At 38.4% G+C, this 17,748-nt stretch overlaps 1 protein-coding gene across 1 annotated transcript in view; it reads left to right on the forward strand.

Annotated features, from left to right (window-relative positions):
- Positions 1-17,748, forward strand: part of SMARCAD1 (SWI/SNF-related, matrix-associated actin-dependent regulator of chromatin, subfamily a, containing DEAD/H box 1) — a 39,539-nt gene that overhangs the window by 1,141 nt on the left and 20,650 nt on the right. Inside the window, exons 3-6 of the mRNA XM_027902419.1 lie at positions 6,460-6,634; positions 9,899-10,076; positions 13,122-13,185; positions 17,142-17,230. Coding sequence (XP_027758220.1) covers positions 6,460-6,634; positions 9,899-10,076; positions 13,122-13,185; positions 17,142-17,230 — 506 coding nt within the window. The remainder of the gene's footprint in view (positions 1-6,459; positions 6,635-9,898; positions 10,077-13,121; positions 13,186-17,141; positions 17,231-17,748) is intronic.

Consider the following 17,748-nt stretch of genomic DNA (forward strand, 5'->3'; position numbering starts at 1 on the left):
AAATGTGAAAAACTTGCTTGTGGAGTTTATTGGTTTCCTTTGGCCTGTGCACTAGAGGTGTGCTGTTCCCACTGGGATTCGTTGGCTAATCCTAATAAACAACCGAAATGGCTGCTGACTGTGTAATCACATTCACCAGCAGCTTTTTTGTTACTGAAGGAGTAAGACTGGGAGAACAGACATTGTTTGCTGCTGATGATTTGATACTTCTCGGACAGTTCATATAACTTCTGATATGGTGGTCAAGATACAAGTTTTATTGGAGAGAGCAAACAGGCTCTGACTGTGTATTTACTCAGAAATGGAACAATATCCCTTGACGTTGTTCAACTACATTTGTTTTGCACAGGACTTTCTTGATGGAAGGCAGCTTATCGTAATACCTTATCTTTGTGATAACAGGGGACCTTTCATGTGCAAGGAGAAGTTCCTCTTGTAAAGCTGAGCCAAGTCAGAATTACAGTAGATGGATATTTACCCTTCCATGAATTTTGGTTTTGTGCACATTGGTTGTTTTCAGTTGACTGGAGTGCTCTGTGTTTACGCTAGTAAGTATCAGTTGATGTTTTATGTTAAAAAAAAAAAAAAAAACAAACAAAAAAACATGTAAAACCTCTAAGTCTTAGCTTGAGAGTTGCCAGTCTGCAGTTGAGTTGCATGTCCACTAACAAAATAATGTTTTGGTGACAGGGAGAACTTAACAGAAAAAGCAAGCAACTGTTAGTTCTGGCTTCTGCATGTGTGTGCTTCGCAGTGGTTATATGGAAAAATGGGCAGAAGTGCCCTTTGGAAGAGGTGTTGTCTTCCTGTTTGAGATAAATCACTGTCTTGTGTCATTTAGGAGTTACTGAGCGGAGGGACCCTTCTTGAGCTGTGAGTGTAGTTGTGAAGTAAAGGATGGTACTGCTTGTTCTGTGGCTTACTTGTCTTAGCGGTTTATTTTATTTTAATATTGTATTTCTTCCTTTAATCTGCCTCTGGACTTTGTCAGTGTAAGCATGTAGGTAGACCACAGCTGCCAACAAACTTTGGAGCTTGCCGTTTTTCAAAATACTAGTGTCCCTTGGCTTAGATTCAACAGGGGTGGAGGAGAAGGGATGTGATATCCATGAGTTAAGATATAAGATAATGAAAGATAAAGGGCAGCCTATAAGATGAACTGTAGTGTAAGGCTGAGTAGTTGTGACGGAAACTATAGGAGATGGTGTGGCTGACAGTAAAACACAGTAGAGTACAAGTTCAGGCAAAGTTACAGTAAATGTCCTTCTGAAATGAGAGTCCATGGATGCAGATGCTGGAATCAGGGCACTAATTAACATTTAAAATTGAGATGTAATTAGTAATGCTTTGCATTTACAAATGCTTCATCTACAGATACTGAGCATTTAAAGAAGATGGAATGGTTTAGTGACTTTTTTCCCCCACTTATTGTCGTTGTTATGTAACCTATTTAAAAGAATTGATAACCATTTTGAAAATTAAATCACACTTACTAAATTTACAGAAGTTAACCAAAAATAAAACACTCAAATTTTGTCTGCAGGCTGTGAGGCACTTAGATGTGATAGAGGAGACAAGATTTGATTAGCAGATGCCTGTCCTTCTTGTTTCCTAACTAGTGACAGGAAGAGAGACTTCTTCTTGCCTAGGGTTAAATAAAACAGACCTGTTTGTTTGGTTTGTTGTTTAGGTTTTGGTTGGTTTTGTTAGTTTGTTTTTTGTGGTTTTTGTTTGTGTGGTGTTGTTGAAGGGTCATGGAAAAGGTACAGACATGGTAAGCTTATGGCTCTGTGTGCTCTCTACTGCTAAATACATAAACAAGTCAGATTATTGAGTTCTTCTGTACAAGAAGCAGTTAACACCAAGTTAACCAAAGATAACTTGCCCTAATGCTTAGTGAATCATGTGAGTATAACAATTACTTGTCTGAAGACAAACAAAGTGGATTAACACAATACTGGTATAAGAACCCGGAGAAGTGAGAGTCTCTAGAGTGTTCTCTATTTCATTTATACAAACAAAAAAACTGTTAAATAGCTGAGGACTTTTGTTTTTGTCCTATTTCTTTTGGTATCACGTAATCATATTGTGTACGTAAAAAGAATTTTAAAATCAGACTTTTTCCTTCAGGAGCACAAATAGTTCATTATAATTTCCTAGGGATTTCTTCTAATTTCTCTTTTGTCAAGTGCCCTGGAATATGCATCTACCAAAGAGATATGGTTGTCTTAATTTCATTCATCTTCAAAAAAAATAGTCAAGTGATGTCTGTTGTGTCTTGAAACACTATTATCTTTTTAACTACTTTTTTTTTAGTTTTGTTTTCCCAGAACAAATCTTAGTAGATTTGGTAGATTGTTCTGTACCCCAGGTATGTCTGTATGTAATGCTTCTTGTTGGTTTGTGTTGAACATACACACCTTATACTTTAATAACCAGTTTGTGGCACGATGACCAGAAGAATTGGTCATCTTTGTACCGCTTGTGTGTATTCAAAATAGCACAGGCTTGCAAGTTGTAGGCAGTAATTCTGAACACCACGTAACTGAGTGGTATAAACCAAGTGTAGGGACAGTTATCAAATTATATCTGAGAGCCATCTGTAAAGAGTTGGAAAAACACATTGGAGTGACTTATTACCATTTTCTATACAAATTAACCAAACTATTCAGTAATACTAATCTTAGTCTGTTAAGAAAACAGTGAAGCATCTTCTTAGTTTTCATTTAGACGTTTTCAATGTAGTGTTTTATGCAAATAGGCTGGTGTACTATGATAATGAAATTATTGCAGTTGTAGAAATAGAGCAGAACTCTATTAAAACTATACAAATTAGAATAATTACTGTCATTATTTTCAAAATGAGATTTGTACTCGAATCTCAAAAAGCATGCTTACAAAACTTCAAAAATGAATTAAAATAAAAGTTGTGGATTAAATTAAACTACAGTATATAATACTGTTATTGATGGTTGATTTTGTTGATATCCTCTCCATACTATTTGAATGTGTGTCCCAAATGACTGCACTTTGAGGTTATAATGCTGAGAGTTCACTGGGACTGCAGTTTTTTGTTCTCATCTGTTGTCATTTCCTTTATGGTCTGAGGAAGTCTTGTCTTTTGCCTATGTCTCAGTTCGTAGAGTATAATCCTACTTAAAGTATTTCTGGAAAAAAGTGATGACTGCAGTAAGTAGTGACCTTTTCTGAGGATTCATGGGAAGATATGTTGAAGTAATAATTTTTAAAGGGCATGTTCAAGAAACACCTTAGAGTAAGACTGCTATTTAGGATTATTTTAGCCTATAAAAAAGGCTTTCCTTTGAAAACGGAGTATTTTTTAGCTTGTAAACTTGAGCAGCATATGCTTGATACTACTTTCCAAAACTAGGTGGAAGTTACTTTCCATTTGACTATGTTTGTTGGCCAGTGTTAGTAAATGTGGTAAGCCTCTAAGTATTACCACTCTTCTGTGCTTACTAGAGAGAGAACGAGCTGGCTTTCTTGGAGTGTGATGGATGGCTTGAATAGGAGGTTGTGTTTAGAATTACAGAGCAGTTTATTCTCTTCTTGTGATAGCAAAAATGGGTTGTTGTTGGGATTTGGTTTTGATGTTAATGCCTACATGTAGGGATACTTCCATATGTTCTTATTTCTGGCCTCAGAGTCAAATACCGGTCTTATGATTGCAGGCATTCCTTAACAGTTCTTTTTAACTGCCTAGAATCAGAAAATTCTGCCTCCCATAATTACATGTTGTGGCAATAACTTTAGTCTGTTACTATTTTACAGGGTTATAATTTGCTCTAAATATGAAGACTTCTTATTACATGGGTGATTTCTGCTTCCCCCCCTTAATAAAGGATACTGTTCGTGGAGGAGGGGAGAAGGAAGTATTGGATCTTTTGAGAGCAAGAATACTTTTTTTTTTTTTTCCCCCCAGGCCACTCAGTATTTTATAGGTATAGTCAGGAGCTGTCACGAAGACTGGACAGTGATTGCTAAATAAAGTAAAAATAAAATGAGAAATCACTGAGTAAAACAGTAAATATTAGTTTTATTTAAATATAAACCTTTATACTGTAAAGAATAAAATAATTTTTTTAAACCATACTATTTTTGTAAAATTTTCTCGTGTTTTTGTTTTGTTTTAAAATCCACTTCTTAGAAGTAGATGCTTCTTAGCAAAGTTGTCATGGGCACCTGTCATTTCCATGTCATACTACTTGCAGGAGGAATATGTTTGGAATGAAGTCTAAACTACAAGGAAAAGGTCGTGAAAACTGGCTCTATCAATTCTGTTAATTCAGTATAGATGTGAATTTCTCATGCTTCTTATAGCTCTGTTTTGGTATTTTCATTCACATCTTTTTATGCATCTTGTATTTCTGTCCTATTGTGATAGCCCTTGCTTTGCTAACCCAGCTTTATAACATTCCCAAAGGTCTCTCTTGCTCTTCTCCTGTCTTCATCTAAAAACTTAAATGGTTTTCAGATGAAGCAACTACATCAAGGACAACACATCTTCCAAAAATGGAGAGAGAGAAGAAGGTACTGCTGAGGAAGCTTCTATTGCCAACATGTTGGTCTTGGATGCAGGGAGATCTGTCTTGGGATGGTATATTACTGCTTCAGAACTAATAATTTTTAGGCATTCCTGAGTTTACATACACATACATGTGTATGAACTTTTCAAGATAACAAGATTAATTTGCAAAGTGAGACTTTTACCCCTTCTAAAAATCATTTCCATAATCCTCTGTTGTGTTTTGAAAGTGATGGAAAAGCTTTAGATTTTTATGATAATTCAATTAAAATTGAGGCCTTTTATCACAGATGAAGGAATTAGACACTCTGTAGCTCATTTCTGCATTTGATCATATGATTAATTTATTCTAGCTTCATTTGTGTCTAGTGTCTGCTGGCAAATCAGCTTTGAAAACTAATGTTACAGCCTGTAGTCATTTGATTCAGTGAGTTTCTATATGAGGGAAGGGATTCAGAAGAAACTACTTTTATTTCCAGCAGAAATTGTGGTTCCAGAGTTAGCAGGATGGGTGTGTTAAGAGGGGGGAGGATACCTATGGTGCTGTATTTGCATTGTGAGGATTTAAAATCCTTCTATGTGAGGACTTACACTGACAGTTGTAGTATTAAAACACAACTTTGCCAGGAGTTTTTTTAGCTGGCTCTCCTGCCCCTTATCCTGGGTTTTTCCTGTGCATAGCTAAGGTGACCTCCTTGAGGAATCCATTCAGTATAGGGATCTTGGGTGCAGGTGCATGCCAGGAGACCCACTGAGAGCTCTGGGGGTAGGAACCCCAGGCAAGAGGCCATGACCTGCCAACCCTTTGCTTATCAAAGGGCCTGGGGACCTGTGGCACTGGCCAGGTGACTGGACACTGAGGGACACAGCAGAGCTGACTCCAGACTTCCTGACCCTTAGACTGTAAGGGTATAAAAACCCTGGATCAGGGTTTCTCTTTGGAGACACCAGTTTGAGCTGTTATTCTGTTATTGCACTGTGATGAAATTATATTAAGGATCTGTATGTCTGAGACTCTGCTGTGGGAAACGTGGTCTGACTGTGAGTGTGGGGTGTGTAGCTGTGAAGGAGCCTCGGTCCCAGCTCAGAGGGTGTGAGAGTAACTGTCAGGGTGGCTCATGGGTGGTCCAACAGGGAAGTTTCTTTAACAACCTTAGGTCTTAAGGCTTCAATGATTGCTCTTCTGAATTGGTATTGAACCCTTATTTACCTTTCCTCATGGATACTAAGTTCAAGTTACACTCACGCCCATCTCTTTAACCACTGTTAAGCTCCATTTTTATGGAGCTTTATTTTCTTCCTTTGCAGTAGTGCACTCTGTAACATTTGGTATCATATCTCTTTTGTTTCATTAAATACCTTTCCCTCACAAAGCCTTTTAGTTTCTTGTGTTAATAAAATACTTGTAATTCTAGGATTTATCTTTTTTACCCATTCAATGCTGCCACAGTGCGTTATTTTAAATTTATTTTCTGCAAGATTTCTTTCGTGCAGAAAATGCTCTCTTTTGTGCTGTTGTGTTCAGCTGTTGTGTTCTCTGCTCCATGCATCAGTCTTTCTCTCATCATTCGTATGCCTATGTTTCTATCCATGTCCTGATCATCTTGGAAGTAGTTCAGAGGGATCTGCTCCAGAATAAATATGTATTTATCTGTAGTTATTAACCTAAAATAAGTGTTCTCTTAAACTACATGGTATAAAAATTATTTGTTTGATGTAAGAGGGCTGAAGACCCTTTTCCAGGTAAGTTATCACTGTTAGGAATACAGCTTACAGGATAAGGATGTGAGTTCTGTTTGAGTGACTGGTGTGTCTACAGAAGAAATAACAGCTGATGTTTTAGGTACAAATAAATATTTAAAGTTATAAGTCATTATCTTCTGTTTTTTCTCCTATTGAAATGCCTTGCACAGAGTATCCCACCATCCCAGAAACTCCCGAAGCTCAGAGGACAAAGAAACAATCCTATTTCAAGCATCATCGAGGGGTGCAGTTCCTAGACACATCTTCAGATAGTGAAGACGAAGAACCAAGAAACTTCAGTGCTGCGAAAGAAAACAAGGCTCTGAGGAGAGACGTGGCCGTAATGTATGCTTTAAACCAGGCTTCTGTTGTGCAACCTGATCTGGCGTTCTAAGTTGAAATACAGAACTGAAAATCAGAGGGTAGCTTAGCTTCTGGTTTACTCCTTTGTGATTTACCTGCCTCTAACTAAACCCTGCTGGATTTTCAAGGAACAAATATCTAGCTAAGGCATTTTCTCAAAAGGAGGAGTTCTGTGATGTTGAATAACGAGTGTGATGTTTGTGCATTTATAAGTTTGTATGTTTTCCCCTTTGCAATCCTCTTGAGAGCTTAACCATAAAATATTTGCTTTATTAATTTTAAACTGTTGGAGTTGATTTTAGCTTCTTCCTTAATTTTTTCTTTCTTTCTTTTTTTTTTTTTTTTTAATGAAACTGACAGGACAGGAAAGCCAGTAGAGCTTTGATGTGTAGTATCAGTTCCTGAGGTAAATTTTAGTTGCATACTGTGTTTGCTGTGCTTAGTGAAATAATTTTTCATAAGTGATTTGGAAATTTATATTTCTGAGTGTTCTGGGAGAGAAGAGTCACTGTGCAGGAGTCAGTTGTGTGTGTGCTGAAAAGGCAGCAAGGAGAGGGCAGGTGAGACAAGATGCAGACAGACACCTGCAACCATTTGGAATGCTTTAAAGAAACCCATGCTAGTTATATGTCTGTGTGGGAATCGCCTGTGTGCCTTAAATGTTCCAGTGCCAAGCAAAACAAGATGACTTGGCCTGCTTTTTTTGATAGTCTGGTTGAACTAATCTACAGAAAACTTTTATGGGAATCACAGCCTTAACAGGTGCAGTCTCTTGTCAGATTTTCAATCCTACACAGAGCATGGAGCTACTGAGACTTGTTAGCAGAAATGAAATAATGTCTTTTCCTGCTGCTATTGTCTGAAATTCTTTGGTTTTTTTCTAATTTTCTTTTTAATGCATCTTCCCTGAAGTTTCAACTTGGGGCAGCTGCTTGAGAAGGAGAAAAAAAAAAATAGCAGTTAGCAGAGTGAGCTGCTGTTTGTGGTTTAAGTGGTAGGTTGTGCCAGGATGCAGATATGGCCAGCTAGTTGCATGCACCACATTGGCTTGTGTGCAGTGCTGTGTAAATGTAGTTGCACTGCTCCTGGGATCCAGCCCATCTGGGAGCAAGATGAGTGGTTTCGTACCGTGTGGAGCCAATGCTGATAAGCTTTGCAGGATCCAACTTGCAGAGCCACAGCTTGCTATTCCTATGTTGTATTGCAATTGCTGGGAGTGAGAGACAGCCAAGTGACTCCTAGCGGGATTGATGAACATAAAGCTTTGTCCTCTGCTACTCTTCAGCATTCCTGTGTGCCCACTAGCCTCACGTGCACCAGGCACGCCAGTGTCCAACACTTTGTCTCTGTGTGTTGTCTCAGATCCTAATTGATGTGTATGGAATCCACTAAGCTGTCTGACAAGTGACCGTTCTGATCGATTTAACAGGCAACGTGAGAGTGTGGCAGGAGTTAGCTTAGATCTGCCCAGGCTTAGGAGCTCTGGCTTGTGCTGAATTTACCCTGGTTTTGGACATAATTGGTCATTTGAATGTCTTTGCATTGTGCATTTTAGTGCATGTACTACCTAGTGTTTGGAGGTTTTGTGATTTCTTTTTGTTTGTTTTTGTGGAGTATCCCAATTCTGAATCCCAATTCCCTAATTCTGAACAAGGACTAGAACAGAAAGCAGAATGTTTAAACTAAGAAAGCATGTCTTTCCTAGAAGGAAGTGTGCTGCAAACTTTTGCCAGAGTCACTGTCTGGACTCTGTTGAATTAAAAGCAGAACTCTAACACAAGGTTTTGGGATCTGAGTCGTTTAGCAATTAAATGAATGTTTCTTCATGCTTGCTAAGAATGTGACTGTACAGAGAGGATGAGATTTTTGATGTGTGCAACCCTGGCTTTGTTGACAAGTATCTAGATGTTATTCCCTAACAGGAATGGATAGGATAATTGCAGTGTTAGAATTTTCATCAATCATTGGATTGATTTTTTTTTAATGCATTTTTTAAAGAAACTTTCCCTATCAATGCAAAAAGATGAGAAATATGCCAACAGAAGTTTAATATGACATTTCATTAAGACGTTTTTAAAGTGGAAGTGGGATTCACCTTTTGAGGGTTATAGTTTGATGCTTGGTGGGCTGAAGAAGAATTTGGGTTATTCTTATTTTCTTACTCTTAAGAGGCCCAACAGAGAGCCCATGTAGCTGTGCATGCCTTTTGAATGGGGAGAAAGGGATTCTATGATGAACAGTTCTCTGTGTGTATCTGTTATGTGAGTGGCATGTTAGTATTTTTTCCAGAATTGTGTTGCAATCTGCCTGTTGCAACTGCTTAAGAAAGATAGAGTGAGAAAAAACAGGTTTATTTTTAGTCTTCTACTGTGTAGAGACACCTGCAGGCAAACCTTTCTGATGGTGAAATCCTTATGAAATGACCAACTCCATACAGTTCAATTAATTTTCATTACAAAAGGAGATTCTTATGTGTCTGTGGAAAGATGTAGGATGCGAGACCTGTGCTTCTGTTCAGTCTCATCTGTGCAACTGCATATTGTTAAAGATACATAGGATTGCTTTTCCTGCAGGTTAGTGCTAACAATAAATCTTCCAGTAAATTCTGTTGCGTTGTGGTTTTGGTGGGGTTTGTTTGTTTGTTTGTTGTGGTGGTGTTTTGTTTTGTTTTTGTTTTTTTTTCCAGAAAGGCTCTTGCCATGTTTATATGTTTAAGATGCTGCATAAGGATCTTTTGAATTTTCTTTCTCAGTGAGCTGAGAACTAGAACAGAGTTGATGCTGCATCTGGAAAGTGTTTGCAAAGATTGTAATCCACATCTGTTTATCTGTTGGGCAAATAAACACTAGCAAGACTTTGAGACAAAATTGAGGTAGACTGATGTAATTCAGGTAGCTGAAATGATGAAATATATTAAGGTAATTGTTGCTAAATTGGCAAGTAACCTTTTATAGCACAGTATTAGGGTAAGTCATAGTATTTCCCTCATCTGTTCCCCCTTTCTTCTTCCCTTTGCTAAGTTGAAGTGTGTTTAGTGATAAGAGAAGACTGTACTTAATACGTGCCTTACTTTGTTCTGAATGGAGATATCACTTTGGGTACAAGTTGATTCAGTGTTGCTGAATGCATTCAAACACATTTTGCGCAATCTGTTGGTTTTAGCTTACAGTAATGTTCTGGTAGGGTAAAGCATTCATAATCAAAAATAAATTTTAATTCTTTATTTTCTTCACCTGTACATTGTAGCTCTGATCAGTCTGATGATGATGAACAGTCTGAAGATGAACTGCCTAAGATGGCATTTTTAAATGGTGGAGATCAGCAACCAGCTGTGAAGAAGGATGTAGAGGAAGACGTCAGAGACTCGAAGCTGCAAACACTGAAGGAACTTTTTCCCCAAAGAAGTGACCAAGAATTACTAAAAGTAATAATGCTCAGTTCTTTGACTTATTTTGACTGTTTCATAAGCTGTATTTTCAAGGCTGTGGCTTTATTACAGGGAACAGCCTTGTGGTGGGTTGACCCTGTCTGAATGCCAGGTGCCCACCAAGGCTGCTCTGTCACTCGTTTCCTCAACTGGACAGCGGAGAGAATAGAGCGAAAGGCTCATGGATCAAGATATGGACAGGGAGAGATCACTCACTGTTCTGGGCAAAACAGACTCAACTTCTGGAAAATTAATTTATTACCAATCAGATCAGACTAGGATAACAGAAATAAACCCAAACTTAAAACACCTTCCCCCTATTCCTCCCTTATTCCTGGACTTAACTTTATTGCTTATATTTCTCTACCTGCTGCCCCCACATAGGGGAGCGGAGCACAGGGACTGCCATCAGTTCATCACATGTCTCTACTGCTCCTTCCTCCTCAGCAGGGGTGCTCCTCACACTCTTCCTCTGCTCGGATGTGGGTCCCTCTCCAAAGGGTACAGACCTTCAGTCACAAACTGTTCCAGTGTGGGTCCCTTCCACAGGGTCACAAGTCCTGCTAGCAAACCTGCTCTGGCACGGGCTCCTCTCTCTGTGGGTCCACAGGTCCTGTCAGGAGCCAGCTTCCAGCATGGGCATCCCATGGGGTAACAGCTTCCTTCCGGCACCCACCTGCTCTGGTGTGGGGTCTTCCACTGACTGCAGATGGATCTCTGCTTCACCATGGACCTTGATGGGCTGCAGGGGCACAGCTGCCTCACCATGGTCTGCACCACCGGCTGCAGAGGGATCTGCTCTGGTGCCTGGAGCACATCCTCCCCCTCCTTCACAGACCTTGGTGTCTGAAGGGCTGTTTCTCTCATGAATTCTCCCTCCTCTCCTGGTACATTTGTCCCTCTGTGCTGCCTCCTCCCCTCCCCTTTCTCTGTTATCCAGAGGTGCTGCCACTGTCACTGATGGACTCAGCCTTGGCCAGTGGTGGGTCTGTCTTGGAGCCAACTGGCATTGGCTCTGTCGGACATGGGGGCAGCTTCTGGCAGCTCCTCGCAGAAGACACCCCTATAGCTGCTCTGCTATCAAACCTTGCCACTCAAACACAGTACAAGTCTTAATTGTTGTTTTGGTATCAAAAGGGTGTATAAAAGTAACATATTTTAGGGGAAGTACAGCCATGTAATGCCTCCAAGTACATGTGAGTGCGTACATGGGCACTCAGATACGTAAAAAAGTAGAATATATACCCAGACACTTTATATAAATACCCTTGAGTAAGTTCAACAACAGTTGGTTCTTTCAGTGTATAGAATATTTTTCTATTATTTCTTTATGTTGTGACATTTAAGCTTAATTATAGCTGGTTTTGTTGATAACTGCCATTGCCCAAGTGCAGCTAACTGATTAAAGGCAGAATGAGTGGAATCATTTCCTTCTTCTCCAGTAGACGAAACATTGCACCCCTGCATTTATGACACTTAACATGCAAAGGCTTTAGTACTTCCAGTGAGGGCTGAAAGCGTAAGTTTCAGCTTACTCGCATTTATTCTGATTATGGTGACATGTGAATGTGAGGTACTCTTGACCATTGTCCAATGTGCAGCACAAACCTACTGGAACACTATGTTAACTCATTACAGTAAAATACCCTCAGTACAGTAAAATGAATTTTTAGCAAGGCTGCTTTTCAGTACTAATCTGTAACTAGGTTTTCACTAGTTTAGTTTTCAAAGCTAAATGTGTTTCAATTAATCTGTTAAGTTTCCTTGTTGTTGAAATGGCATTAAAGAAACACAGACATTTTCCTGGTGCTCCTTTCTGGGTGTTGTGTTTCCAAGTGGATCAAGCGGTATGTTTAGGCTCCCTTTGCTTTAGGAAAGGGTTGCAAGTAGCAGTTTTGGAATGTTTCTCCTGAACATTGCAATAAAATTTTTATTGTAAGTGTCCAGACTGTATTTTTTTCAGTTTTTGGGTATGTAGAATTTATTTGAACCAGAGACAGATAACAGTTTGTGGTCACTGAAGAACTAGCTAGAAATGATATGCGTCCTTGTCTGACTGCTGCTTTGTGACTGTATCAGCAGGACTTTGTAGGAAATTGAGGCTGTGCAAGTTTTTGTCCACAGTTACATAGTTGCAGTGTTTTTGAAGGAGGACAGAGGCATATCAGGCAAATCTATTGATCTAGAGGATCTAGATCTAAAGGATCTAGAACAGTCTGTCCTGATTAAACCTTACAAACCTGTCAAGTGTTGAAGGTTATTAAGGAAAAATCATGAGCCTTTTGAAAAGGAAATTGTATGTTCACAGCAAAATTGTAAGATGCTGTTTCCAAATGTTGGCAGATCTCGGGCATCAGGGTTCCTTGTAACTTCGGGTTTTTTTGTGGTGTGGTGGTGTTTTTTTGTTTGTTTGGTTGGTTTGGTGTTTTGTTTTGTTTTGTTTTTTTTTTTGGTATCTAAAACCTTTAGGCCATTTGTTTTTGTTGTAGTTATCTCTCACTTGCAAAAAGGATTCTAAAAGTATCAACGTAGAATTTGTAAAAAGAATTATTTTTAAACTATAGGTGGATGGAGAAAGAATCTAGGACTGCAGGGAAGTATAGACAAACTTTGAGGCATGTTGGAAGTTTCATGCATGTTACTTACAGGAAATAGAGCAGTGTGACATAACAGTATACAGACATTTTGTGAGTTAATAAATTAGTTTTTTGTTTCATCTTGTTTTATGATAGTAACACTGAATAGTTTTTGAAAAAAAGCTTTTTAAGTAAACCTGCACAGTATGTTTGTGAAGTAGGGAAAAAGTTTGTATTTAAAAGATTGTATTTAAAATGTTTTCCAGTATATGTTTTAAAGTGTTTTAAAGTGTTTCCAAACACAGCTTTTGTGGTACCTATTGATTTTGATCTTAGATTTCATAGTACATGTGTATTTGGGGTGGCTTTTTTAAAGTGCATTTCATTCATGCTGATCCAGCAGTGTCTTCCTCTGTTCAGCTGTATTCAATTCCTCCACTTAGCAGTTGACTTTTTTGTTTTGCAGTTGATAGACTCGTCAAGCACAATGGAGGAAGCAGTAGCTGCTGGTTTGAAGCTCAATGACAAAGGTATGTTTAACAAAACAAAAAACCAAATGAAAACAAAAACTAAAGTTCAGAAGCTGTAGCTAATTTTGTGAACTTGATTGGAAGATGTTTTAAAAGTGGTGAATTATGTGCTAAAAGTTACACCGTTTATTGTAATAACACAAAAATGAAGTTACAGGCTTTGCAAGGGGAAAGATGAGAAGAGGATGTTGACCGAAATCCATAGATAAGGCAAAATGGGGAATCTGTTGTGTGAAGCTCAGGATTGCTTTATATATGGGTCCTTAACTGATTTCTGTTCTTGCCGATTCCTTCTTTGCCCAGTACTTGAGGCAAGTATTTATGGGTTAGCAGCGGTAATTCTGAATGTTGTAGGTGAGAAATCTGGTAGTATGGAAAAAACATAGTGGAGTATATATCCATTCATAACTAGATCTTTTTTTATCAAGGCCTATCACAGTTTTCTGTTCAGGTTGATTTCAAGACTTGCTTGTAATTCTGAATAAGAACTGTTAACCCTGAACATTAGACATATCCTCAGGGTTCTCGGGCAAAATGTCACCCAAACCATGCTGTTGAACCCTCAGAGCTTATTTAGGGGGTGTTTGTTCTGCACCTGAATTTGTGCAGTCTCATACTGGTATCAGAACAAAACACCCAACACATGGTGTGGGAGTGTTGAAAGTGTTAGATGTGGTAAAAGCTCATAATTCTTCATTTGTTTCTTGACATTAATCAAGTCCAGAATTAAATCTTATTGTCTTATACTCATCTTTTTGACTGATTTATTTGAGTTGGTGGGGAAAGTGGAAGGTTGATGTGAATTTTGATGTCATTATAAAAAGCAGACCACCGTCTGGTTACAGTTCAGTTGTCCATGGTTTTCCTGAGAGATCTTCATGGATACAAAGAAAAAAGCTATTTTTGATCACTCTTGATTATTTTAGTTTTTATGAGTGGTTCATGTGTCTTCATGCAGTATCCTATGGATTTGGAAGCTGAGGAAGAACACCTTTACTCCCTTTTTAAAGTACAAAATTTTTTGCTTATTCTGTTCCCCCTGTTGTCCTTGCTGTATTTTCATCTTCTGATTTTTATGTACAAATTCAAAAATTTTTGAGCATTATCAGAGAGCTTTAAGAACATTTAGGATAATTTTAGTGAAGGTTGCTTTTGTGTTTATGTTGTTTGATAGATTTTTTTTTTTAACCCAACCAGACCAACATTTGGGATTATCTATATGTGTACATGGCCAGATTCTATAGATGGAATTTCTTGTATGCTGGCATATTTTTGAGAAGCACACTACTTCTGAGTAGGTCTGTTCCTGGAAAATTCCTTCCTGGAAGACTGATTACTTTTCAAGAGTTTCGATTAATATTAAACCAATTTAGGCTAATATATATCCTTAAACTGTGTCGCAGTTCACAGTGTTTGAACTAAAACACTTTGATTTCTGGTATGTAGGCCTTGCCTTTTGGCCGTGTTTTGTTGATCTAAGAATGTTGTTTCACATCCTTTCGATATGAGCCCACAGAAAAATCTTGGCAGCAAAATTCTCACTAATCACAGCTGTTGTATAAAATATTTAGTTAGGAGCAAGCATGCCTGAATGTGATAGTATAAATCACCTCACTTTGGACACATTTTTTAAAAAAGGGAGATATTACTGAACATCTGCTTATCTGTGTCAATTTATGATATACTTTGCTTGTTGTGAAATGTTGACTGTGTGAGAGGTCAGGGTGAGATGCTGTCTTGTGAAGCATGGCTTTGCTAAAAAAGTGTGACCAAGACATCCTTGAATTTTCCTGTCCTTTCAAAAAGACAAACTTGTATTTATAGCTTGAAATCAATATTTGTAGCTAAAACAAGAAGCATTACAGACTTTTTACAGGTATGAGGATTAGATATGAATTCTGTGTGTTGATGGGTTCCTGAGTCCATGGTTATCCAGATCCTTTGTTACAGTTTAATTGCCTCTAAAATTGCTCACAACAGGGCTTTCTTCAAATACTATTGAGTGTTCAGCCCATGACCTAAGAGCAGGAAAGTCTTTGAAGTACTCTTATATGGAGCTCTTGTATTTTTTTTTTAAGGGCAAAGAGGTTTACAGGCTCACTGGTTGTATTCAGAATTGTCTATCCTGAATGCAGTTTTAATTAAGCATAAGCAGTAATAGCATGAGGCCTCCAATGGCTTCCAGTCCTTGACCCAACAGCAGCATGACAGGTCTTAGCTGTGCTGTCAAGAACATCGTACATTTCTCAGACTTAAGCTAGAAGCATATCTTCTCCTGGTGATATTGTTTAAATTAGGTCTTGGACAGAAAGATCAAGGTCTGAACGGTGAAGGAGACCCACCTGGCATGTTCTCTGGATGCTTTCTTTGAATTGCCTCTGGTATATGTTGTGTCCTTCCAGTACCTGAAGGGAACGTACCGGAAAAATGGAGAAGGACTTTTGACAAGGGCACGTAGTGATGGGACAAGGAAGAATGGCTTTAAACTGAAAGAGAGTAGGTTTAGCTTAAATGTTAGGAAGAAATGCCATATTGTCAAGGTGGTGAGGCACTGGAACAGATTGCCCAGAGAAGCTATGGATGCCATATCCCTGGAAGTATTCAAGACCAGACTGGATGGAGCTCTGAGAAATCTAGTGGAAGGTGTCCCTGCCCACGGCAGGAGGATTGGAACTAGATGATCTTTAAGCTCCCTTCCAACCCAAATTATTCTGTGATTCCGTGATATTTTTACCCACGTATATAAATACAGAGAGTTTTGAAAAAAAATTGTAGTGTTTTCTGCTCTCTCTTGCTAGACCATTTAAGGAAGAATTGCTTATAGTTTTCTGCCTGTGGGATGTTTAAATGATTTATGTTTTAAATATTTATATGTCACATCTCTGATGTTGGAGTGAATGAGTTCAGCAGAAAATGTCTTTGAAAGTATTTCTACACAAAATATCTTCTTGTGTAAAGATATGGCTACTTAATTTTCCAAACTAAAACTATTTTCATCATCCAGACAGACAGTCTTTTGGACTGGGAAAACAAGTGTGCTTTTTGTGTGTGCACATGTGCTTGTTCACTGGTCTCATGCGGCAGACTGGGAGGGGAGGTTGGCTGGAGATGCTGGTATCAAGACGTGAAAGCTCTGCAGGCAGCTGCTCTTCCAAAAAATGTTTTACTCTTAGTACAGTTTCAGATCATGGACTGGGAATTTTTACTGATTTGTTCTGATAATGCTGCTTCAAGCAAAGGTGTTGTGCAGCAACGGCGGTAACGTGTTCGTGCCTTTGTGAGCTGTGCACAGTTTGAAAATGCACCTGGCTGGGCAGGTCTCAATGCTGAGATGATAATCTCTTGATAATCACCAGGCCCCAAAGATAGTCAGAAAATTATGGCTCATATGGACATATTCATAAGTAATAAGGTTATCACAGACTTGATATGCATAGTTTTCTTTCAGGCATCTGGATTTAATGTTAACAAGTGTTTGGTAACCTCTTTGGTGTGCACCTGAGCCAGAAATCAGTCATCAGCACTTCAAAGTTGTCAGTGATGTACATATTCCAACACACAGATGGGATTCAGCCTGGATTAAATACAAGCTTGAATAAAATCAGACAGATATACCTTTACGCAACTTATGTGCAAAAACATGTGGCAAATATAAAACCAGTATAATAAAATGCTATTTCAGTTGTTATATATATGAGAGGCAACTGCTTGATTAATTGCCAAACCACTAAAGAAAACTTAGAGGAAAATAAACATGTACTTTCAAGCAGCTGCTTTGCTTCAAGTTTCAGTGTGTCTGTGAACTATAGTAGGAAACTATCATGGAGACTGATAAACACATAGTGCAGGTCATTAATAGGTACTACAGTGTTGGGGCTTGATAATTATACTACTGTTTTGGGGTAAACATAGTGAAAATAATTAATTCTTGCTTTCTGTCTCAATTCTTTTTGAAGCTGTCTCTGGTAAAAGGAAAGTAAGAGATTCTCCCACAAATTGCAAAACCAGAAAGGAGCAAGTTGCAAAGAAGTCAAAAGCTAGTTATGTAAGTACTGTGGGTTTTTTCTCTCTGTTCATTGTAAAATAAATGCAACTACCTGACTTGGTCTGTCTCTTACCAGAAAATCAGGTCAAATTCAGATCTTGCGATCTGAATGAGGTTTTTCTACTTCCTTATTCTTGCCATTCTGAGTGGGTTTACCTGCTTTGTTCCTTAGTGCTGTTGGACTTTATCACAGTACTCATTTCCCTGCTTCGGTGGAAGTGTTTGATGGCAGATAGCAGTATGTGAGGTGCTGAGTACCATTCAGTTTTTGCCAATGTCAGTGGGAATTACAGGATATGGATCACTTTGACTGGTCAGGTTATTCCTTATGTTTCTTCAAACAGATCAAGTTAATATCTGTTGCTACTGTTACTCTCTTATAGAGGAAATGTTGCTTATATATATATATATTTGAAACTGTGACTTAGGGAAATCTTTAAAAATAGTGATTACATTGAAAGGAATGATTACTTTGACCTCTGCTAATAAATAGGAACTATGTCATGATCCTGGTGTGA

The sequence above is a fragment of the Empidonax traillii genome, unplaced genomic scaffold (genome assembly GCF_003031625.1).
Source record: "Empidonax traillii isolate 1590-97213 ecotype Southwest subspecies unplaced genomic scaffold, ASM303162v1 scaffold872:size346822, whole genome shotgun sequence".
Classification (NCBI taxonomy): Eukaryota; Metazoa; Chordata; class Aves; order Passeriformes; family Tyrannidae; genus Empidonax; species Empidonax traillii.